The 23,987-nt window shown below is 37.6% G+C and overlaps 1 protein-coding gene across 3 annotated transcripts in view; it reads right to left on the minus strand.

Moving 5' to 3' along the window:
• The window catches only part of LOC129280306 (transcription initiation factor TFIID subunit 2-like), a 47,848-nt gene extending 26,790 nt beyond the window's left edge, over nt 1-21,058 (minus strand). For 2 of the 3 annotated variants that reach the window (XR_010296190.1, XM_064111825.1), the window contains exons 1-16: nt 20,900-21,058; nt 17,012-17,063; nt 16,006-16,078; nt 15,538-15,634; nt 14,084-14,202; nt 12,957-13,054; nt 12,393-12,631; nt 11,827-11,929; nt 11,101-11,219; nt 10,364-10,577; nt 9,718-10,026; nt 9,258-9,350; nt 8,239-8,415; nt 6,100-6,209; nt 4,415-4,480; nt 2,817-2,949 (exon numbers count right to left, since the gene is read on the minus strand). Coding sequence is in view for 2 of the 3 variants with exons in the window: in XM_064111825.1 (XP_063967895.1) it covers nt 2,817-2,949; nt 4,415-4,480; nt 6,100-6,209; nt 8,239-8,415; nt 9,258-9,350; nt 9,718-10,026; nt 10,364-10,577; nt 11,101-11,219; nt 11,827-11,929; nt 12,393-12,631; nt 12,957-13,054; nt 14,084-14,202; nt 15,538-15,634; nt 16,006-16,078; nt 17,012-17,063; nt 20,900-20,928 (2,031 nt within the window). In the remaining variant the exon portion in view is untranslated. Of the gene's footprint in view, nt 1-2,816; nt 2,950-4,414; nt 4,481-6,099; nt 6,210-8,238; nt 8,416-9,257; nt 9,351-9,717; nt 10,027-10,363; nt 10,578-11,100; nt 11,220-11,826; nt 11,930-12,392; nt 12,632-12,956; nt 13,055-14,083; nt 14,203-15,537; nt 15,635-16,005; nt 16,079-17,011; nt 17,067-20,899 lie in introns of all 3 variants that reach the window. The other variant, XM_064111824.1, reaches the window with a different exon arrangement.
• Between the last annotated feature and the right edge of the window lie 2,929 nt (nt 21,059-23,987).

Below are 23,987 nucleotides of genomic sequence, written 5' to 3' on the forward strand. Positions count from 1 at the left end.
CTTCCAATACATTTACTAAAATTCTAAAGCCTAAAGGAGAGGGAATGGTCACAGGTAACAATAATTAAGTTAAAGGGAGATTATTGTGTGTTTTCATGGGGAATTTGATCCCACTTGGATATAAATCACTCAGAGTAGAAAAAACTTTATGACTAGCAGACATTATGTAATGCTGCTGGAAATCGCCTTATGGAAAAGTCATTTCCCTTGCATGACAGCTGCCCGAAGCTAAGCAGGCTTGGCCAAAGACTTTCTTGTTGGTGCATCGAGTTTGCTTTCCCCCTAACGATGTCTCTATTATACATGTAGGCATTTCAAATGCTTTTCACAAAGTCTGGGGCCAGCAAATATAATTATCAACTCCCCATGAAAACTGACTTTAATAAGGAACATTTTCAAGTCAGGGCAGAATCTTTGATGCAGGGAACCAAATAGCGACTTATCATTGATTACCGATCCTCACAATTCACCGCAGATAGGGACAGTGATTATCCGCGATTGCGGAAAACTGACGGAATTCACGGAAACGGCCTTTTGAAATGGAAAGTGGCTTTTCAAACAGAAAATCAAGGAAAATATATTTTTCCTAAAAATGCACAGAAAAGGTACAGAAATTACTCCAAAATCTTTAATAACAAAATACAAATACTTACTGGCCACAAAACACGACCTCACTTCGCTACAATCATGACAAACCAAACATCATGACTGCATTCGACATCATCATTCGATCGTATCAAACAAATTCACAAGCGCAAGCTGAATTTAGCGACCAAAACAAGTACCAACTAACGTAGAAGGCAGCAATACTGCCGTGTATTGCTGCCCTCTACGTTCGAAGATGTAGCAGTACGATATCGCGGTACTCAAATCCAAAATGGCGGATATGAGAAAGTCGTTGACTGCTCAGAACGATGTCCAAAAAGCCCCGAAATTATCGATAGAATTTCATCCAACCCTTAAATAATGCTAAATAAATAAAATAGGATTGTATTGCGCACGTATCCACCTTGCTAGGTGCTCAAGGCGCTCCTATATTACCCCGGCTAAGCTAGTCTACCGATTCTGGTGCGCACAGCTTTTGAGGAATTACTTCCTGCCGATACCCATTTACCTCACCTGGGTCGAGTGCAGCACAGTGTGGATAAATTTCTTGCTGAAGGAAAACACGCCATGGCTAGGATTCGAACCCACGACTCTCTGTTTGAAAGGCGAGTCAGAACCACTAGACCACGACGCAAGCACATAATAACTTGAAAGGTGAGGATGTATACATGCTAAATATGTTTCTAAAAATCTTTTATGTACTCATATAGAATTCTCGCTACCCCAAATAGCGATTTCCCCGAGATCCGGGAAAATCCCTGTAATGCGCATTGCATTATGGGATAGCTTTTCGGTATTACAACTTCCTGTTCGGAAGTCCAATGCACTGTTTTGCCATTCAGATCAACAGTGCCGTCATGCACAACACAACGTTGCTTTCGCTCGGAAAGTTCGTGATCACACCCTCTCTTTCACGGTACAGTTTAACGGCCTTTTCTGCTTAATTAAGTCACTAATTCTGCCCGAAGCTTTCCATTGCAAGGTATTCCTCTGTCAGTTAAGATTTTTTTAAGTTCCGAAACTGATTTTTTATCCATTTTGTGGTCGACGAAAAATTGAACGGAATGAATGCTGTATATATTTAGCGTCTAGTCGAATACGATCGTGATGTCAGGCCGATCGCTAAATGCAAAATTTTAAGATATTCATTTTTTGTTTAATTTTTTTATAACCAAATAAAAACATGAATAAAATTATTTTGACGTGAAATATATTTTTCATTTTTATTTATAATTCAAATGGAATCAAAACTGACCAAATTGAATAAAAAGTACATGTATTATAATCTGTACATATTACGCAGATTGGCATCGATTTCAGCGTGGTGGAAAACTCAGTATCGCGAATCTCGCGCGAGCATGACTCTGAACCGGAAGTGGTGATGACGACCCGACGGAGTGAAAATTATCTCGTCTCGCGCATTATGAGATTTTTGTTCCTATTTGGGGTAGCGAGAATTGATGAATGCGGCTTTTAAAGCAGATACAAATTTTGGCCAGCGCGAGTATTGTGACATTGCTTCTCAATGCAATGCGTATTGATTTTTTTATGTAAACGTAATTGTCACTTATTCATGTACACAAAGTCTATGGGGAAAAGGAATTTCCGTTTCCAGACATGCTGAAACGGAAGATTTTCTGAAACGGAAAAGGCAATTTTTTTAAACGGAAAATCACTGTCCCTACACAGACAAAGCAATTGGAATGCTGGATACCCGCTAAGAAAAAAACATAGCACCTTCACAGTGATATTCCTGCTAAAAAATTCGGTACAGATTTTTGACATGCTCCTACTGCCTAATGAGGTCAATTCAACTTATTATGTACTCCTGACCCCCAATATCTGAGAAAATCCTGGGCCCCATCGTACAAAGATTTGCAATTGATCCAATCAATAACAACTATGGACGGCCAGCAACATCAACATTTAACATGCAAATTTGTTCAAAATATTTCCTACATATGATGTATTTTCATACATTCACCGTTTTCTTGACAATTCAGAATGCTTGTATTTGTTTTCAAAGGACATTGAGAAAATTTCCAAAAGAAAAAAATTATGACATTGATGGATTTCCGTATACTTGAGATTGATCGGACCAATCGTGATTCTTTGTAAGATGGGGAAATGATTTATCAATGTTTCTGCTTCAAGTATTTAACATGAAGGTATGAAATGGATCGCAAATAAATCTAAATTAGTAATCTCACCTCCAGTTGTGCTACGATATCTCTCTCATATCTCAGCTGACACTGCCACTGGTAGTCGGGCTGGTCGAAGATGACCTCCCTCAGAAGGGTCATCTCAGTGTCGATCCGGATCCATAGAACTGGAGAATCGGGACTAGAAATAAGCACAAGTTCCAGGTCTTAAATTTCAGTATTTTCAGGGAAAGGTCAAACAAATCTATAAGTACATTGAGCAAGGTATTGTGGCGGGTCAAAAGGGCATCCATGACCTTGGATCAATATAAGCCCTGAGTTCCCTGTTAGAACGGGCAGGCTTGTCAGGATAACGTGCTATGCAGGGCAGGAGAGGTGGTCTTGCACAATTTCCTAAGAACTTTTCTTTCCTCTTTTTCCTTTACTTTTTCTAACTGATATAGATTCAACAAAGAAATTATTCTGTTTTTGAAAAAAAAGGAAAGCAAATCAACAAGGCTACAATAGTCAAAACTGACTAATTTGCCTATTCAAAATATCAACAACAACAACAGTTAACTTAGAGCATTAAAAGGCAAACTTACACTCCTAATATATTCATGGAATGTTCCACTCCATGCAATTGTGAATGATTGCTCCAATAGTAATAGAAGTTACTCATTGAAACTGTTTTTGTTTGTCTTATCAATTACTTCCACAAGTGTATCATGTAGTTGTATTTCTGTTTATACAGTTTCACAAGCATTCATTTGCTAAATTCATGTACATATATGGAAAACCGCTTTTAACCCTATCTAGGCCGGGGGGGGGGGGGGCCTCCGAGGCCCCCCCTCAACGAGTCGCGCGATATTTTCGCCGCTCAAATTTTATTGACCGCGCTGCTCGCTGACTTTTTACTTTTAAGTCTTCCGTAACTTTTGAGACCAATTTTGCGACACGCGGTTCCAAAATTAAGCAACGTTATGTAGGTGCATGTCAGACCAAAAATTGCTCAAAAACGTGATTTCGTGTACAAAGTCAATGTAAATTGTGTTTTCAACCAAAAATCATAAATGTATGATTATTTTTAGTTTTGCTGGTCTAAATGTATGTATGTTATGCTGTTTATGATCTTAGAAGAGTCCCCAACGAATTTCATTGAAAAAACAATGACAATCAAAGGGTCCAAAAAACAAAGAAATACATAAGAAATTGCAAAAAACAATATAATACATAAGAAATTGATCTGATATCACAATTTTTTTCATGTAACCTTGCTAAGAATACCACAAAGAGTTTCTATGCCAAAAATTAGAACATTTGGAGCTTTATTTAGGGAGTTAGAGGAAAAAGTATGATTTCGCATACTAATTACGCATAAATTAGCATAATTACTTAATTACAATTCGCATGAAATAAATTACTATACAATTTTGTAGATTATATCCCAGACAACCTGCGTGCCAATTTTCGGCGCGATCGCGCAGTCGACGGCCGAGATCTCAAGATGGGGCCTGGGAGCCCCCCCCCCCCCCCCCCCCCCCCCGGCCACATGAACTCCCAAAATACCCCGGCCTAGATAGGGTTAAACTAACAATAAGTCATAATGCAAGGTTCTCTGTAATTATCCAAAATAGTAATCAGGTCTTCAAAAGCTGCATACTTACTCCATCTTACTGAGGTCCATATCTATCTCTTCACCATTCTTCAATGGAATCTTCTTCTTTTTGTGCCTGGTGAAAGAAAAAAGTAAATTCATTAACCCATGGACTACTGGATTATGTATTACTGAGGTCCATATCTATCTCTTTACCATTCTTCAATGGAATCTTCTTCTTTTTGAAACAGAGGGTCGTGGGTTCGAATCCCAGCCATGGCGTAATTTCCTTCAGCAAGAAACTGATCCACAGTGTGCTGCACTCAACCCAGGTGAGGTAAATGGGTACCGGTAGGAAGTAATTCCTTAAAAAGCTGTGCGCTATGAACGCCTAGCTTAGCCGGGTAATATAGGAGCGCCTTGAGCACCTAACAAGGTGGATATGTGCGCAATATAAATACCCTATATTATTATTATTATTATTTTTGTGCCTGGTGAAAGAAAAAAGTAAATTCATTAACCCATGGACTACTGGATTATGTATTACCGTAGACTATCTACAGGGACCACTTGGATCCAGTAAGCAATGGGTTAAATCGGGTGCTTTGAAATAGGTTTTGTAAAGGTGCCAACATTTTTTTAACACACTCCTGCACTGTGCCATTGTCTATTATGTAAAGTTGAGCGAGACAAGTGAAACGTAGTAGTGTGGGGTCTAGGGTTTGCTTGGTGGCCCAGACCTAGCGGTCAGGGGATACAGCCCCCCCCCCCCCCACTTTTATATCATACCTTTTTGTTGGGCTCTAAAGTGCAGGTTAATAAAATGAATGTCAATTGGTTTTCATTTTCTGGGCATACAATTAATTTGTCTCAAACTGACGATTTCTCCTCAAATATCCGATACAAGTAAGTGTATCTCTAAATCAATAAGGTACAAATCGTGAAATATCGGTTTTATCCAGAAATATTTGTCAAAGTCTGCCACAGAGAAAAGAGTACATGCCTTGATTTCCTCCTGTCTTGATTTGTGCAAATACGTCCTTTTGTTCAATTTACCCCAGAATCAGTTATAAAAGCTTCAGAAGCTCAAAATGCTGTGGCTCGTATCAACACGCCGTCAAATAAACGCTCTCATATAACTCCTATTTTTATTACTCTGCACTGGCTTCCTATAAAAAATTGGATATTCTTGTAAGATTTTGTTGCTCACTTTTCGTTGCATATATGGATTAGCACCCCAATACAATCTTTCATTTATCCAGTACTTCAGACCAATTAGGTCTCTACGCTCATCAACTTCTGGATCCCATCGTACAAAGTTGTGATTGATCCAGTCAACCTCAACTACATGTAAATCCATCAATGTCATAATTTTTCCTTCAAGAAATGTGCACAATGTCCTTTTGTAAACAAAGAGGGGCATAATGAATTGTAGAGAAAATGGTGAATGAATGAATATACCAGGGGTGTGAGTGGTCACGAATAAAAAGATCTGAAAAAAGCTGAAGAGTGTTGAAAAAGTCTGAAATAGAAAGAGCTCCCATACTTTTTGTATAGAGGAAGGCCAAAAATAAGCTGAAATTAAGCTGAAAATCAAAACAAAAAAAATCTGAAATCAGATAAAAATCTGAACTCTCACACCCCTGGAATATACATATCTAGAAAGCATTTTGAACAAACATGCATTGCTGGCTTTCCATATTTGTAGAAGATTGGATCGATCGCAACTCTTTGTAAGACTGGGGCCCAGGTTACCTTCTGCTTTTTGAATGGCAGGTGATCTCTCCCTTGGTTAGGTTGTCCTCAACCTGAAGCGTATGGTCAAACGATCCATCAAGCTCTTGGATGGTGACCTTTAAAGGACCCTAAAAAAAAAAAAAGGCACCTCGTCAAACATCTCTTAGTATGAAATCCTCCTATAAAAGCCCAATGTGTCATTCGTAGAGGCTTTCCCCATCCACCATTATTTTCTCTACGGTGAAATGTTAGGATTGCTATTAAATGAAAAGTTGAATGTAGGTTTCTTATGGGAAAGGCACTAAATAAGGCACCTTCTCAAGTTCTTCTATCAAGAAGTCCCTACGTGCCCTTCAGAGAGGCTTTTATTTCCCCCATTCTGCATTGTTTTCTCTGCACTGAAAAGCGAAGATTGGCAATGAAAAGGCGTATGCAGGTTTCCTGTGGGAAAGACACTAAAGAAGGCACCTCTTGCAGACCTGCCAACCTCTGGGAATGAAAAACTGTATTCTGTGATTAAAAAAAATGTATTTTTCCCCCAAAAAGTGTATTTCATAATAAAATGCTTAGCGCACTCGCTCATCGCGGCGTTCAAGCTGCATGCAAGCTAAAATGCGCACTGCTCTTGCAGATGAAAAAAAAAACATTAAAACATGTGTATATCTTCACCCTGGTTTGAACAAAATGATTTTAAAAAAAAACAAGTTACCTGAAATTACATTGATCTAATAACCATATTTGTGCACGTTTTATGAAATAGAGACATGAAGAGAATATTTTTCTCAATAAATTACGATTTAGTTCTTAAAATAAAAAAAATAAAAAAATGTTTTTTTTTTTTATTTTTTTTACAAAAAACGTATTTTTCAAAGAAAAAACGTACTGCCGTATTTTGGTTGCAAAAACATACTAAATACGGCTAAAACGTACTGGTTGGCAGGTCTGCTCTTGCAATGTCTTTTAGCAGGAAATCCATCTATAAAGTCCCTATGCATCTTTTCATCGAGCTTTCCCCCATCCCCCATTGCTTTCTCTAAGGTGAAATGTTAGGATTGGTAGTGAAAAGCTGCATGCAGGTTTCCTGTGGGAAATGTCACCTTGTCACATCTTTTAGCAAAAATCCTATAACAGTCCCTAAGTGTCCTTCGTAGAGGCTTTTATTTCCCCCATTCTGCATTCTTTTGTCTGCACTGAGAAGCAAAGATTGGCAATGAAAAGGCACATGCATGTTTCCTGTGGAAAAGGCGCTAAAGAAGGCACCTCTTACTATGTCTTTTAGCAGGAAATACATCTATAAAGTCCCTATGCAACTTTTCATAGAGGCTCTCCCCCATCCCCCATTGTTAGTGAAAAGCTACACACATTTTTTACTGTGGGAAAGGCACTAAATAAGGCACCTTGTCACGCCTTTTAGCAGAAATCCTCCTCTAAAAGTCCCTATGCATATTTTTATACTGGCCTTTCCCCATCACTTTGTCTTTGGTGAAATCAAATCAGAGGATTGATAATGAAAAGCCACATCCAGGTATCCTGAGGAAAGACACTGCTCAGGCTATTCAGGGGTTCCCAAAGGAGTATATTTTCAGAATCTGATGAGCATACATACCTTCCTCACCATTACGTTTGATATTGTGGATCACTGCTAGTCACGGCTTGGGGGGGGGGGGGGCATTTCATAAAGCTGTTTGTAGGTTGTGCATGATTTTTCACACAATTTGTGGTCCTTTCTTGCACTAAATGATTTATCTTGTGTTTCCCTGTTTTAATATAATGGGACTGAACTTTCTATAATTCCCATCTATTCTTGATAATTAAATCTTGCATTTGAATGCTGGCTGAAAACAAGAATTTAAATCTACTCTCTTTGCTCAGGTAAAGACATCAGCAACACCACAACAATATAATTGACCATAGGATATTCTGCAGTTTTCAAAAGCTTCCCTAGATTTCCCCTTGCCAAACCTCTGCTCTCAAGGTCTGAAAAGGTCAGCATGGACACTTCTTCATGGTGCTGACTGAAGTACTAAGAAATTCAGTTCTAAGAAACCGAAGAAATTTCTAGGGTTGAGTCGGGTGTCTATCCGAAACCCAACATTTTCATACTGAAGCAGGGTTTAAAATCAACATCATGGATTAATTTTCAGTACAACAGCTTACCACATATTTGATGATTCCCGGCCTACATGGATCCTGTCTAAGTTCTAGCTCTACGATGTTTCTTTTCCTGTTGAAATGGAAGTTACCTCTGAACTGTGCCATCCCACCCTGACACACCCATCGATTGATGAACAGCTTCAGGTCCTTGCCTGATACCGTTGAGATCGACTTCAAGAACTGGAAGTTTTAAGATAGTATCCATATTAAATAACTTTGAAAGGTTTCCATGGCAGAGGTTTCCTCTCCAGGACAGCGTGTACGCTTTTTGGGGAGAGTGCTTCTTCAAGGTTCAAGAACAAATCAACATATGAGGCTCCATGGCTTCTCGGACATTTCTTTGGTCCTGAAAATGACCACCCAATTTTGTCGTTCAGGCAAGTATGTTCTTTGCATTTTCAGAATCAGACAGAAAGAACATACTTCAAGAATATGAAGTTTGGGTGGTCCTTTTGTTGACCAAACACGTGACAATGAAAGATAATTGGTGTAAAGTCTCTACCTTAGTAAAGTGTATCTATATTATCAGTAAATTGCTTTAATTTTCTAAATTGACCACAGTTTCAACACCAACAATTTCTGCAGCAAACCTTAATTTAGCTAGTAATGAAATCCTGACTCACATATTGAACAGTTATCATAACATGCAACACAATCAATGGACACAAAACCTCTTTGTGCATATACGAGGCGACATAAATACATGTAACAGACTCTATTCAAGGGTATCAACTTAATTCAATTTGGTGTAGTACATGTACCTTCTCACCGTGGTTAGCCAGTGCATCAAAATTTGCTCCACTATACATGTACATATATGTTGGCCACTAAGTCTAGATTTTCTGATACATGTACCATCTGATTACCAATCAGAGTCAATAATTTTTTTGCCCATTTCCTTCATATATGAGCTTCCATTTCACGTGCAAGTCTTTATTCAGTGTCATTTTAAAAACCTCTTTAATAATGTAATCCTCATTTACAGTCACTACGGTAGCTTATAAGAGAATTATTTGAAGTACCCCTGATGTTGAGATTAGCATGTTGCTCCACGCACAACTCATGAACTTTTGATGAGATGCTGAAGTCGCAAGGGACAGAAGTTTGTTGAAGACCTGGAAAAAAGATATTAAAGTAAACGATATGAAAAAATCAAGTCAATAACATTACAGATTAGTAATAAAAAATAAAAAAAAACATGTGTACACATATTTACCAAGAATGCATATAGCATTTCCATTTATTTGAATGTAGGATGAAGAGCACTGTTAATTAAGTGCCTTGCTCAAGGGCATAAGTTACTCAGGGATTGAACCCCAAATCCAACTTCAACTACACATGACCACAATCAACATCATCGTGAGTGAGTAACGCCTTCATCACTTGAAATTTATTCACTCACTAACTACCGAATTCTTTGATTCCCATAGGCTTTACACAGGAACCCTGTGGTTCCAGAAGAGAATAGTTAAGTGAACAAACCTTGAGGAGGAGCTCCTGTCCAATCCTAATCTCAATGAGCCTCATGATGAAATGGGACTTCATCTTGACCATCTTCCAATGTCTCCAAGAGACCGTATGCGGTTGAGCACAGGGGAAGTGCAGGTTCCCGCCCCACACCAGTGGCTTGCCCTTGGCCGAGGACGGGGTGGTGTTGGAGGAAGAGGGCGTGGCTCCATCACCCCCTGAATCCGCGGAAGCTTTGGTACCGGTTGATGTCTCTTCCATGGGGTAGGGGTGGAGGACCACGCCTCCTGTTTCCTGCTCGTACTTGCAGAGCTCTTTTAGCTCCTACGGTGGAAAAATAAGAGATATGATGAGGTGTATAATACCACAAAGTGAGGGTGGACTGGGCGAAATATGTCAACCAGTGGCTGTTTGCGACTATATGAAGTGATTCAGATTGTTATTGGCCTTAAAGGTATTTTTCAAGTGTAATTTCTTGTAACTTTTTGTACATGGTTTGCCATAATAGCAGGGCCCGCTGGGAGAACAGTTTTCGGAACTGATGTGGCTACCCTGGGTAAATATACCATTATTATTATCATTATTATAGACATACAGTTACGATTAATTGTACGATTGATTGCATCTTTTTTGTAAATGGGTCCAGAAGCCTCCTACTTACAGAATATATCTGAGACCGGTACTCATTGGTTCCGAACATCTTCCTCAGGCAAAGTCCTGTCAGGTATCTGGTAATACCCTTTGTCAGCCAAGCATCGGCCCACGTCTCGGGGCAGATGTAACAGCCGAAGAACTGACTGGCCAGGGCCTCGGCAAGCAGACGTCGCGTCTCGAAGGTCTGGTCAATGATGCGTGCAGAGTGAAGCAGGTTGGTGCTAAGAATTATAAAAGGAAAAAGATTGGTCATATAATGGGATGTGAAGACTCTCACAATTGGAAAAATATGTGTATTGTAATGATGCTAAAGGATATTAGGTATTGAATATATTCTAGGAGAGGGAGGGTCGAATAGCCATTCACAGCTTACTCATGTTAGGAAGAAATTTCCACTAGGATTATATCTATAATCAGCATAAGCTCTCAAAATATACGAAAGATAAGGGTCCAACTTGCAAAAATTGAGTCATAAACACTAAGTTAACTAAACAGAAGTCTGAGAAGTGTCTTTCACACAGGAGTCTGGCAAGTGTATCACATCACTGAACCTCGCATTTCTTAAACAATGTGGAAGGCAGAAAAGAACCTGAGGAAGGGCTATTAAAGACTTCTAGGGTTGTTCTTTGTCATGAAGAGCATTTGACGATACATTTCTTTATTTCTTGAACCCTCCGTACGTCGCAGAGCGAAACTCCCTACTCTCCAGGGAAGCAAACATCATGACCCTGAGAAGAGTGTTACCTGAATATTGCCATGGAAGCATACGCTTGGCTGTCGTCATACGCCTCATCAACAAAGACCTGCTTGTAGCATGTGTAAGGGAAGCTAGTCCCAACAGTCTCCTCATAGAACTCTATCACCTGCAATGACAGAAAATAACATGTTTCACCCCAAGGGAAATATTTAGGTGACGCTTTCGCCCATTGGCACTAAATAATACACACAAATCTCATAGATTAGCATCATCATCATTGTAGTTAAAACTGCGTGATAAAGTTACTCATTACTTATATGGAACAAGAACCATTGCTTACAAGCAGGAACTTAGATCTCTGAAAGCTCCTATTGACAACTGGATAATTAATTGCTATGTTAGGCAAACTAAAACACTGGTCACATGATAGGATTCAGCCAATCATTCTATCAGGATCCATATCACCATCTTAGAAATATACATGTACAGGTCATGATTGTGAAGGTACAGACAAGAAAAAGGATTATGGAGTAGAATAAGAATGGTTGGATGGGAGATCCGATGTCTGGACACTGAAAAAGAGAGAAACACAACATTTGATCTGAATTTTCTCAACATACATACATCAAATAGCAGAAATAATTGTGAAAGTTTATGCATTGTTGTCTCATATTACTTTCTAACAAATCACGTAGTACTGATCGCAGAGTTGATGAAATGACTGTCTTGTTCAGACGTACAAAAACTGGATCTAAATAAGGACGTCCACTTACCTCATGAAAGAACACTGTTGTATGTTCCAGTAGTGGTTTGAGTTGGGGTAGGCAGAAGTGTGTTATCTCATGCATCGTTGGGTCCACTACAATCTCAAATGGCCTTAAAGTAGATATAATGAATAAACATCTTTCTAGTACAATTAATTGATTGAAAAGCACAAACGAAGAAGATGAATTATAATATCCTTGAAAGCTGATCAACAGTTTTTCACCTGTGGCTTATGCCTTTCAAACTGTGCCTTTTGCCACCTTTTACTGCCTTTCACCAGTAAGTTGAAATGAGCGAAAGATATTCACAACCAAATCGCCTGGGATGTGATAGTTTGTCCCGGCAACTTAACAGTAATCATTTGCTTATTAATAGACCTTCTGCAATGATGTCCACTCGCCGCCACCTTATAGGCTAAGGACATTGCATTGCACAGGTCGTTGATCTACAGCTGGTGCATCTCTGACAACTCTGTTCACACATATTCCTATATCCTCTAAGGGAGGGCGCTATGAGATTATTACATCATATGCATAAAGTCTATAGAAATATCAGGCCTCATGTTTACACTCACCCAACGGCGAGGGCAATATTTGACGCAGACGTGGGCACATTGAGGATGTAATGGTATGTCTTCTTCAGCATGTCTGGGGTGTAGACCGTCTCGATCAGTTCACCGCTGGATACGGCCATCATGGCAGAGTCTACAGTGAACTCCAGTTTCCACGTGCAAGGTTCGGAGAACGAGTCCACGCAGGGAAACCAAAGACGAGATGAGTTCTCATGGCTGTAAGTGAACATGTGTGCTGCCCTCTACAGGTTAGAATGAGAAAATTAAATTTCTAAGACATTAATCCCTGATCTGTAAACTCAAGTCTCCATGTGCAAGGTTTGGAGAACGAGTCCACACAGGGGAACCAAAGACGAGGGGAATTCTCATGGCTGTATGTGAATGTGTGTGCTGCCCTCTAGAGGTGAGGTTAGAATAAGAAAGTGAAATATCTGAGAGAACACCGATGTAAGAACACAAGTTTCCATGTATAAGATTCAGAGTAAGAGTCCACAGAGGGGAAACTAAAGACAGGATGAATGCAACTACAGGTAGAGATGTAAATTTATGATAAACACTCGGGCTTACCTCAGCCGTCGTGTCTTCCTCATCAGGTACCACAAAGTGAATACCACCGGACGGATTCTCCAATGAGAACTCAATGCTCACTCTTATCGTCTTGTAATCTGAATGGAGGATAAAACATTGATTACAGTCACTATTATATAAAGGTGAAATCCAATGTTTTCCCAAATTGCAATACATGCAATTGCAAAGAGGTTCACATCTTTCATGATATCAAGATTTAATTAGCATTTGTTCCTAAAATTGGCAACAATAGAAACTATTTCTATTTAATTTCATCCTCAAGTTGGCAACAATTGAAAATATTTCTATTTAATTTCATCCTTAAATTGGCAGCAATAGAAAATATTTCTATTTAATTTCATCATGAAATTGGCAACAATAGAAAATATTCAATTCAATTTCAGCGAATAATTTTGCTTTACAAATTTGAATAGCATTTTTGGTCATAAATAGGAAGCTCTCAACTAAATAATGTACAGTCCTATGTAAAAATATGCTATACAAAAGGCTTTATGCGTGGCAGTCTTTAAAAAATGTGGAGCAAATTGCGATGCGTACCAGGAAAATTATTCCCTGAATTTCATCCTTAAATTGGCAAAAATAGAAAATATTTCTATTCAATTTTATCTTTTAATTGGCAACAATTAAAGATTTCTATTTAATCTTATACTTACAACCATATAATAATGGATAGCAGGAGTCCAAATTGATGAAATTAGCAATAAAATTTGAATTTTTAAAGGAAGTTACATGTTGACCATCAACATTAATTGAAATACTTGGTTCAGCAGACAACATTCAATACCAGCTCCTAATGCGAACTGCTGGAAATATGTCATCTGATCTGAGGTCAATCCTTTGTCTATCAACGTTGTGGCTGGATGGTGGTGTTAGCGGATTGCTTAAACAAGCTTTCAACACAGTACTTGGGAACAATTTATCTTCTCAAATTTGATGAGCATTTCTGGTATTAAGAGGAAAGCTTTCAACTACATTCTGTACAGTTCTATTTAAAAAATAAATTACTACACCAAATTTCTTTCGCATAGCAGTCGATAAAAATGTGGCGCAAACTGCGAGGTGATACCAGGAAAATTATTCCTTTAATTACACTGTATAGAGCTCACCATTGACTAGATGCATGGCTGCCTTGGGGATCTTAACGATGAGCTCTCCATATCCACGATCTGATGAAACAGACGCTACTGCCTCCTGGTGGCGGTTCGAGAAGAATACCAGATTCCGTCTAGAAGGAAACAAAAAAAAAGAATGAAATAAAGATATGTATGATTATCGGTAGTAGGATTTACAAATCGTGTTTTCTGAGCATTATAAGCAATATTGAATTTGTTTTCATCTAATTTGTTTGAAGTGAAATGCGCTGTCCCCTACATGAGCACGATACAGAATTGGGAATTAAAAATATTAAAAATCTATGCTATTAAAATCATCCAGGAAATAAATCTGTCTATTTAGTATGGACTGAATTCATTGCGTTGGCTACACTGTATTTCCCAAAAGGAAAAAAGCCTTTACATGCATTTTAAACTGGTTTACACTTGCTGAATTTATACTAAAGGGATCGTTTAACTTTGTGAGCAGCTGATTTAAAAAATTCTCAAACTGAGTTGAAGCGTGAGTATGAGTGCCTGTATTTGTCCTCAAAAACCCTGAAACAGACCACAATATAGGATGAAAAACTCTAATCTAGATGCAAGTAGCAATTTATTAGCCTGATTTTGAGAACCGTCTAGTAGACAGGTTCAGCTTATGACCAGTTTTCTCCAATTAAAAAAGTCTGTTGGCTATTTTGACTGCCTTCTGTTGTGTGTATCTCATATACACACACTATTAGCTGCACTGTACATTCAGTGTATACCTTGTACACACTGTATGTAGGTCATGCTGTGTTCATCTAGAATTAATGTGTTGTGGTGCACAGATTCCCTGTATACACATAGTCATTGAAACCAACTCCCAATTATTTCAAACTTTGGTTTACATCTCCAAGGTTTTAAAATTGATCCTGTAAATATAATACTTTGAAACTTTTGGGATGGTATTTTTACACTATAAGCCTAATGTTTAGCCCATTTTCAGGAACCAAAAGGAGAATTTTTTAAATCAGAACAAAGTGAAATGATCACTTTAAACACATGGACATGTGCAAAGAAATCCTCCTTGCAAAATACAGTGTAGGACAATACTATATTAATTGCTTCTTCACAAAATCTATAGCAGATTTACAAAATGGATGATTATGCGTCACCTAGCTTCACAAATCGAAAGCTGCCATTGCCTTTTAAGGATAAACAAAATGTATGAGAAAGATGGAAACAACCATTGCTAGTGGATTTAATGAAAAACACAATTCAAAAGAAATAATCAAGACATCAAAGATGGTGATTATCTCATTAAATGATAGACTACCATTTCACTTTAATACCAATGATCTTCTTCTGATCGTGCGCAGAATGGAACTACAAAATGTCGAATTGCTAAGCTTTATGTTACAGGTCCCAGAACAAAACACTATCATTATTTTCAGAATCATTTCAAAAGTAGAAGTGTGATGACTTACTGTTTCATCTCATGTTGGCATATTGAGAGGGTTGGGTCGTTGTAGCTGATGGTCTTGGTCACATCCCAGTGGTCATTGATTACAACCCTGTAAACCAGTGCTCAAGAAACCCCAGGTCAAGGGTCAAGGATCGTTTTTACAGAAATTCAAGAATTTTGATGATATAAACCAAAATACAGTAATATAACATTTGTCAATCATTAATGTGTAAAGCAACAAACAAAATTTTAGTCTGCCTTATGATTCACTTTAACAGGAATAACAAATGATGATGATGACGATGATGACAATAATGATGATAGTGATGACAATAATGATGATGATGACGATAATGATGATAATGATGATGAAGATGATGATGATGATAAAGAAAAAGAAGAAGATGATGAATATGATGATGATGATGAGGTGATGATGATGAAAATGATGATGATGATGGTGATGAAGATAAATAATTTCAAAGGATATTGCATTGTTTGCAGTTTAGTTTAATCCGGTTTGCTCCAGCTCTCAAAGGCAGTAGATGTAACTCGGTGTATCCCTAATACACACACAAAAAAGAAATAGAGCACATTGGTAACACTATGATAAATTATAATACATATACCTTCTATTACTGTTAATAAAAAAATCTTTAAAATATCAACAAAAGTAATAAAATCTTAATGGGGTAGCATAAAAGAACAATTTATCCACAATAATGGAGATATGCCTGGAAAAATTACCCAAATCTAACCTACTACACATTTGTATCGCATATTTCATTATTTACACTTTTGGTGCTGTCAGTTCAGGTGCCAACATGCATGTGATATTCTACATGTATTCCTGGGCCCAGTCTTACAAAGAGTTATGATTGATTCAATCAATCGTAACTCTATGGAAATCCATGAGTGTCATGATTTTTTCTACAGGAAATTTGCAAAATGTCCTTTGTAAACAAAGGAGAACACACCAAATTGTCAAGAAATCAAGGAATTTATGGATATACATTCATCTCGATTTTTGTTTGAACAAGCATGCATTTTGTCTGTTGACTTGACTGGCTTTCCATACTTGCGATTGATTGGATCAATCGCAACTCTATGTAAGACGGGCCCCAGTTGTCCTCTGTTGTGATCTTGGGCATGTGACAGAAAAGAGTTATGATCAATTGCATCTCCAAAAATCAAACATAACCTGACTTTCAACCTACTGATAGTACACATATTTGGGCCTTGGCTTGCAATTGATTTTTTAATAGTTTTTTTCTGCGCCAGACCACAGTCCAATGCGGTGAAGCAACTAGGAATTTAAGTATTTGTAGAGTATACCGCACATATAAATGTTGCCCATTGGCTGTGTAGCACAAACAGCTGAGCTCCGCACAGCTCACAGCAGCGATTCAGAGACCGCTAATTGGTTCATCACACAGATCACATACGACTGTACTCTACAAAAGATTACTGGTGTAGGTTTCAGATAGTATACTTACAACAATGGACCTCCGGTTGAAGTTGATCGCTGTTATGCATAATATCTGGTGGCTCGTAAAGAAAAATACAAACACAAATAATATTTCATGAAGTAAAAATAAGCAAAATCTTAAACTGCCCAAGATTTGAGAGGTTAAAATTTTCTGAAATATTTTTTTTTAATCTCAACTCTCCTTTCACTAAATATTATTTCCAGTAATATACAGAATTCAACTTACATCTCAATATTTCATAAAATCTTAAAATATATTGAAAAGTTTAAGGCTGTGATTCGACAGCCCTCACCGCATTGCTCATCCCATTGTTTAAAAAGTTCATGGGTGTGAGACTACAGTGAGAGCCACTGACTTGCTCTGTAAATGATATGCAACCCAGAAGTTGCACTCGTTAGTGGCACACACATCATGCTCAAACCCACTGCATTGTTGTACGACACACATTCAAATCCCACTCTCTATGGCCAATATTAAGAATATTCTTAGCTATAAATATTGACAATAGCGTTTATTCTATTGAAATCAAACCACACAATAGTGAATTTTTACAATACAAACCAGGGGTGGATCCACGTTTTTTCAAAGGGGGGGGGGCACCTTTTCCCGAGTAAAACTTTGACAAGCAAAAAAAAAAGGGTTTTAACCAAAATTTAGGACATTTCGACCAAGAAAAAGTTTGACAAGCAAAAAAAAAAAAAGGTCTTCACTTTCGATAGGGGGGCACACTTCTGTTTTAATGGCATTTTAACAATACAGATTTTAATTGTGCCTCTCAAAAGGGGGTACGGGCCAGCTTTGCCCCCCCCCCCTGAATTCGCCAGTGATACAAACAAGAAACTGAACTTGGTCACTGACATGGTGACTGGGTATATGGCCTTATGATGTACTATTATTTTTCTTTTTGGTAAGGGTGGCTAGCATTAATAGTGAAGTACACCCTGAAAAAAGTTTGTTAAAAAAATAGCAGAAAAAATCAAAAGAAGCATTGGTGAAGGTTCGAGGAAAATCTATCAAAGATTAAGAAAGATATTAGAATTCAAGTTTTGGATTTGTGACGTCATAAAAGAGCAGCTGCCCCATATATCATGTAGATCTAATATGAAATGCATGAATTTCAATTGTGTAATCATTCGTGATGACTTATTTGGGTTTTCTTTTTTGAAATGGGAATGAAATGATTGTCTGTTATTGATATACCAAAGGTACAGTAATAAATCAGTTTCAATTTTCTGAGAAAATGACATTTCATTGATTTTTTGCCATACGATATGTAGGAAAGCTGCTCGCATATGACGTCACAAATCAAATAAGTATAATTCTGTTAACTTTTGCATTCTTTGATGAATTTTTCTCAAACCTTCAACAAAATTTTTTATTATTTTTTCTGCTATTTTTACAATAATCTTTTTTTCTTAAGAGCCAAGTTCTATGATGATTAGCTGTACTGGAAACTGACAGTGTCATACTATCAAGCATTTGTTCTAAAGAAAAGGAGAAAATAAGACAAACATTGCCAACCTTATTTTGCCACACATAGTCATGGAGTACTAAGAGAGAACAAGGTTAAATCATAACCTTGTTCATTGAATGAGTGGTATTAATTTGTGATTTGTGTCTCAAATGTGTTATACTTTTTCCCATTCACATTTTTCATTGTTATTATTCAGCAAAAAAAAGAAATTGTACAATACAAAAATTATACAATTTGATTTTGAATAATTGTGAATAATTGAATATAAAGTCTAAACATGAAAAATAAGTAAAATGAAAGAAAAGAAAGAAAATGGATTTCCATGGGCCAGGGCTTGCAAAAATAAAATTCAATACTGTTGCCAAGAGGCATGCGAGCCCTCACGGAAAACCACTGAGAAAATATTGCAAATTTTCCGATATAATCTAGAAATTACAATTAATCAAAATTTATTTTTTTAAATTGAATTATATCTATTAGTATAATTAATTGTATACACATCAGTAAATTTGTTTAAAAACACATCAAACCAATATTATCGAGGCTCACAATGCAAGTAGAGTCTATGTACAGCTAGGCACAGAAATACTGATTTTTTTTTTCAAACTAAAGAGACGGGATCAAGATTAGAGTTTTAACTTTAAGAATTCTCTCCGCTGCAATTGCTGATTTGCAAATTGCAGGACTCGGGGGTTGGTCTTGGCTCAGCTCCGCAGGCCTAGACCAAAAGCTTCGCCTTCGGTCTCTGTTATGTTGGTCAGTTGGTTGTTCCGCTGAACTCCGTTGGCTCCACTCACCAAACAGAGACCGAAGTTCTAGCTCGATCTGTACAGGGACTCAATGGTCATATGTTTTTGTATTATGTTCCGATAAAACAGGAAGTGAAGTTGCGCGACAGCCGAAGTAAGTCATCGTTTTTTCCCCATTTCAAGTTTATTTTTCCCCGTTTGGTGCATTTCAGGCTAAAATGGAATAATAATCTTTATTTTGGTACTTTTATGGTAGTTATTTTTTATATATTTTTATGAAATAAAGACAAAAATCAATGAGTCTTGAATGAGCCCCGTCGGGAGGATTTTGCATTGTTAACCCCCTAATGGTGGCTGCACAATAGTGAGCCGTCTGTGTACGAGGAGAAATTAAAAAAATCAAAAATGTTAAGAAAACTCCTCGAAACAGACGGCTGTCTACACTACAGTCTCAGACAGTCTATGCAGGCCACTCTAGGCGACACCCCAATACTTACCCGTGCTAATAAACTGGGACTCCACTCACGCGCGTTTGGGCCTCCCTAGCTTAGAACTAAGCACTAATATCACCTTAAAAACTAAATGTACAAGGTATGTATAATCTATTTACAAATTTAATAATGTTTAATCGGTACTCACCGGTTCTTTTGTTGCATTTTCAGACCATTTCTCACAATTCTTCGTAAATATTTGCGGCAAATTTTGTCGCCATAGACAGCTTAGCGTCCATCTTTATTGATAAATGGAGCGCCCTTTACGATAGTTGTTAATGCCGCGGAGAAATCGTTAGGCATTTTGGCCTGTGTTCAAGGCGTTCTTTCTGTTTTATTTTTTATATTGAAGATTGTGCATTTGTTGAATAGCGCCGTCTACGTCAGGTATGAGATCGAGTGTATAAATACACTCTTCCAAAATAATTATGATTCCGACCTGGCGCTGTTTAACTTCAATCTCTTTCACCTAAATTAGCGATGAATGCTAGCATTATAAAATATATATTATTAACGTCTGACGAAAAGAATAACCAACCGATCAGCTGACGAGAACGCGAATCACGTGATCTTCATATCAGCTTCGATCGCGAGTCAGAAGAGAAGAGCAGCTGCCCAGAAAATCAGGAAAAAGCCGTGAAAATGTAAGTTCCCCTTCATTTCTTTCATTTTTTGTTGTTGCTAACGATGCATTTACACTAGTATAAAATTATAATTTAAATAAGAGAAAGGAATTATAGCTTGTACTTGTGATATAATGTTTAAATATCCTGTTCTCAGAGATTTCTAACCAAAAATACTACTGATGTCGCCTATGACTGAGGTCCATACATGTAATGTTGGACCTCATTGGTACTACTACTAGGAGTGATGCAGGCCAGAATTCATGAGACCCCGTGCCAAAGGCAAAAGCTCATTTTGTAAAAGATCTCCCATTCTCCTGCCTGAATCTGTGTCTCTCGCTAAAAAAGGTGTATTTTCTCCTGATCAAAATGATCTTTCTCTCCCGCCTAAAATTAAAAATAAACACTGGCGAGACGAGAGACTAGACAGGGGCTGTAATTTACCCAACGTGATGGTCAATGTCTGGGACTGAAGTGAAATTCTATTTGTTGTAAACCGATATTAATTCTGACAAATAAACTGACATTGAAGAACAAAAATAACACACAAATTATACTTATAATCTAAATGCTCTTGGAGCTTCATGGGATTTGTCCGGTTTCCTTCCACTTTTACTCATTTTTAAGGCTGATTCATGGCATTCACTGATTCAGTTTCAATCACTTCAAATGTCCGCCGAATTAATTGCCGGTGAGTTTAATAGGGTGTCGCCAATATTCTAGTTTTAACTCGGTCACATTTGTTCTACGGCGGCCCTACGAGTCGAAATCAGCCGTTTTATTAATTCTTTTTTAAAGGATGTTTTATTGTATTCTTTCAAATCAAAATGAACATTCACATTCCATAAGCAAGTTGTACAAACTATTTGAAACATGATTATAAATTATACAATAAATCCATAACAAATATAATTATACAAATTATACATCAAACTTCAAAGATACTAGAAATTAATACTAATGCGTTTCAGCAATTACAAAATGAAATATTAACAAGATGTATGAATGATAAGAGAGAGAAAAAAAAGAAAGAAAGTGTTGTTCTACCTCCCACCCCCCCCCCCCCCCCCCGTCCCCAGGTTAGGAGCACCCTCCCCTTTTTATGCCTACTCTACATGGAAGGGACTACAATTCTCCGTATTTATTTATTTTTTCATTTTTTTTGTGTGGTTTTGTCTCTCGTTGTATATATACTTTTGCCTCACTCTCCCTATATATTCTTTTAATTCAGATTTTCCCATTTCCTTAACTGTAGAGACATCTTACCTCTACCTAGCGCCAGCCTTCTTTCTTCCCATTCTTCTTCTTTAAATTTCCTTTTAATTTCATCCATGGTTATAAGTGCACCCTTTTCCCTCCCTTTGAAGATTAAAAATTTAACAAAGATTAGAAAATGATTGACTAAACGTTCCTTTCCTTCGTCCTTTAATTCTACTCCTACAAGAATTTCCTCCCAGCTTAAATTGCCCGTCGAAATAAAACCAAACATCTCCTTACAATTATCCCAAACCAGACAAGCACATTCCCATTCCAAAAATAGATGGCGATATGTTTCCTCCTCGTTTTTACAATAACAACAAAGATTATTCTGTGAGATTTTAAAACGGAACAAGTGATGATTTGTATAAGCAATGCCGTGTAACATTTTAAACTGAAACTCTCTTAATCTACTGTTCAGAGCTAGTACATTGTCTTGGTCTCATAAAAATGTGTTCAATCTTTTCATAAGAAAAACTATATTTGTTCTTTAACCTTTCGAAAACATCAGGTATTGCGAAGTTACATTTCATAAAATTTGCATAAATGTTTTTAGATACTAACTCCTCTATTGACAAAATTCTTTTTCCAGATATAAATGATATTTCTTCCCTAAGAGAAGCCTCTTCGCTATCTATTTTCATATTTCGTTTCCAGCTGACTGGAAAAGTTTTATAAATTGACTCTATCAAATGAAAATCATTTATGTTTAAACCCTGTCTTTGGAAGTACGAAAATGACCTTCTAATTCAAACAATCGATATGTAGCTGCTACAAAAATGTTAAAACGGCTGTTTTTGACTCGCCGTACGGCCGCCGTAGAGCAAATGTGACCGAGGTATAACAAGGCATTTAATTCTGACAGTCTAAACTCTGGTCTAAAAATTTAAGGGGCACAGACTTCACTGCCCCGTTAGTAGAATGCAAACCACTGGCGTAAATCCGTGTTGATGGGTGGGGGGGGATGACTTAAATATCTATTACGAACCGTGGGTCACAGCATTGGGGAGGGGGGGCACCATTTTTTAATCACTAAGTGAGTGCGCTAGTGAGCGCGCTAAGTTGCCAGTTATACTGACCTAATAGAGACATTTTAAGGACAATGTCATAAACGGATATGTATCTCACTGATCAAATAATGCGAGCGCGAAGCGCGAGCTGAATTTTTTGTATATTCACACCTATAAAAGGGACAATATAATCAAATTTGTGTAATCATGATAGGTACCTGTCTCGCTAAACAATGCGAGCGCGAAGCGCGAGCTGAAAACTTAGATAATTCAGACCTGGGAAGTGGGGCATTCTAGGTTTCTTTGTAGGAATTAACTAGGACCATACGTATTTCATTAACCAAATGATGCGAGCGCGAAGCACGAGCTGAAAATTTTTGATATTCAGATCAGAAGAAGGGACATTTTAAGGACTGATTTTAGAAATTCATGAAGAGCAGACATATCTCACCAATCCACTAATGCGAACGTAATCACGGACAGGAAATGTTTCATATATACGAAGACCTTAACATGGGGCAATCACTTTTGAGTCATGAAAAAGAAGCATATGTCCAGGATATGTCACTATATAAAACAATGATAACTCAAGTGCTAGGAAATATATTTGGTTTATATTGACTTGAAAACGGGATGTTTTAGTACAACAGGATTATATATCTCGTTAAATAGACAATGCGAGCACCAGGAACAATAAAAAAAAAAGACGTAGGCCCTGGGCAAATTATGTTTCATAAAGTTGTAATGTAACATAACATAATTATAATATAATATAACATTATAATGAATACTATTTTCTTCTTTCCCACTACGTTTCTCTTCCTTTCTCCCTTTTTTCTCCTTTTCCCCCTTTCCCCGTTTTTTTTTGGTCAGCCGATGGGGGGGGGGGGGGGATGTGCCCCCCATGCCCCCCTTAGTTACGCCACTGTATGTCCATATGGCAAATACCCCTCCAATATAATTATCTTTTTTACCCCATGATGGTTTAATGGTTTTATTAGAGATTACATTCAAAAATTTTTGACATTCCATCTTAATCCCTTCCCAAAGTCCACAACATTGATGAATTGGAAGAAAAAGGGGGTTTCTCTTCAATGTTATTTAAGGACATAAGTATTTCGTTTGGAAATGGTGAAATGGCTCTTTATTTGCATTTTATGATTCAATAATATTGTTTTATTTGTTAAGCGGTATTTTAGGAAGAATTTTCATCAATAATACAATTATCTCTTGTGATTTTTTTTCCATTTCTTTCGTAAAAAGTGGGGGGATGTTTGTACAGGCCATCCCCCCTCCTCGAAAAGTGGGGGATATATCCCCCCATCCCCCCCCCCCCGGGATTTACGCCAGTGATGCAAACACTAAAGTTCGCGGTTCA

The sequence above is a fragment of the Lytechinus pictus genome, chromosome 17 (assembly GCF_037042905.1).
Source record: "Lytechinus pictus isolate F3 Inbred chromosome 17, Lp3.0, whole genome shotgun sequence".
Lineage (NCBI taxonomy): Eukaryota > Metazoa > Echinodermata > Echinoidea > Temnopleuroida > Toxopneustidae > Lytechinus > Lytechinus pictus.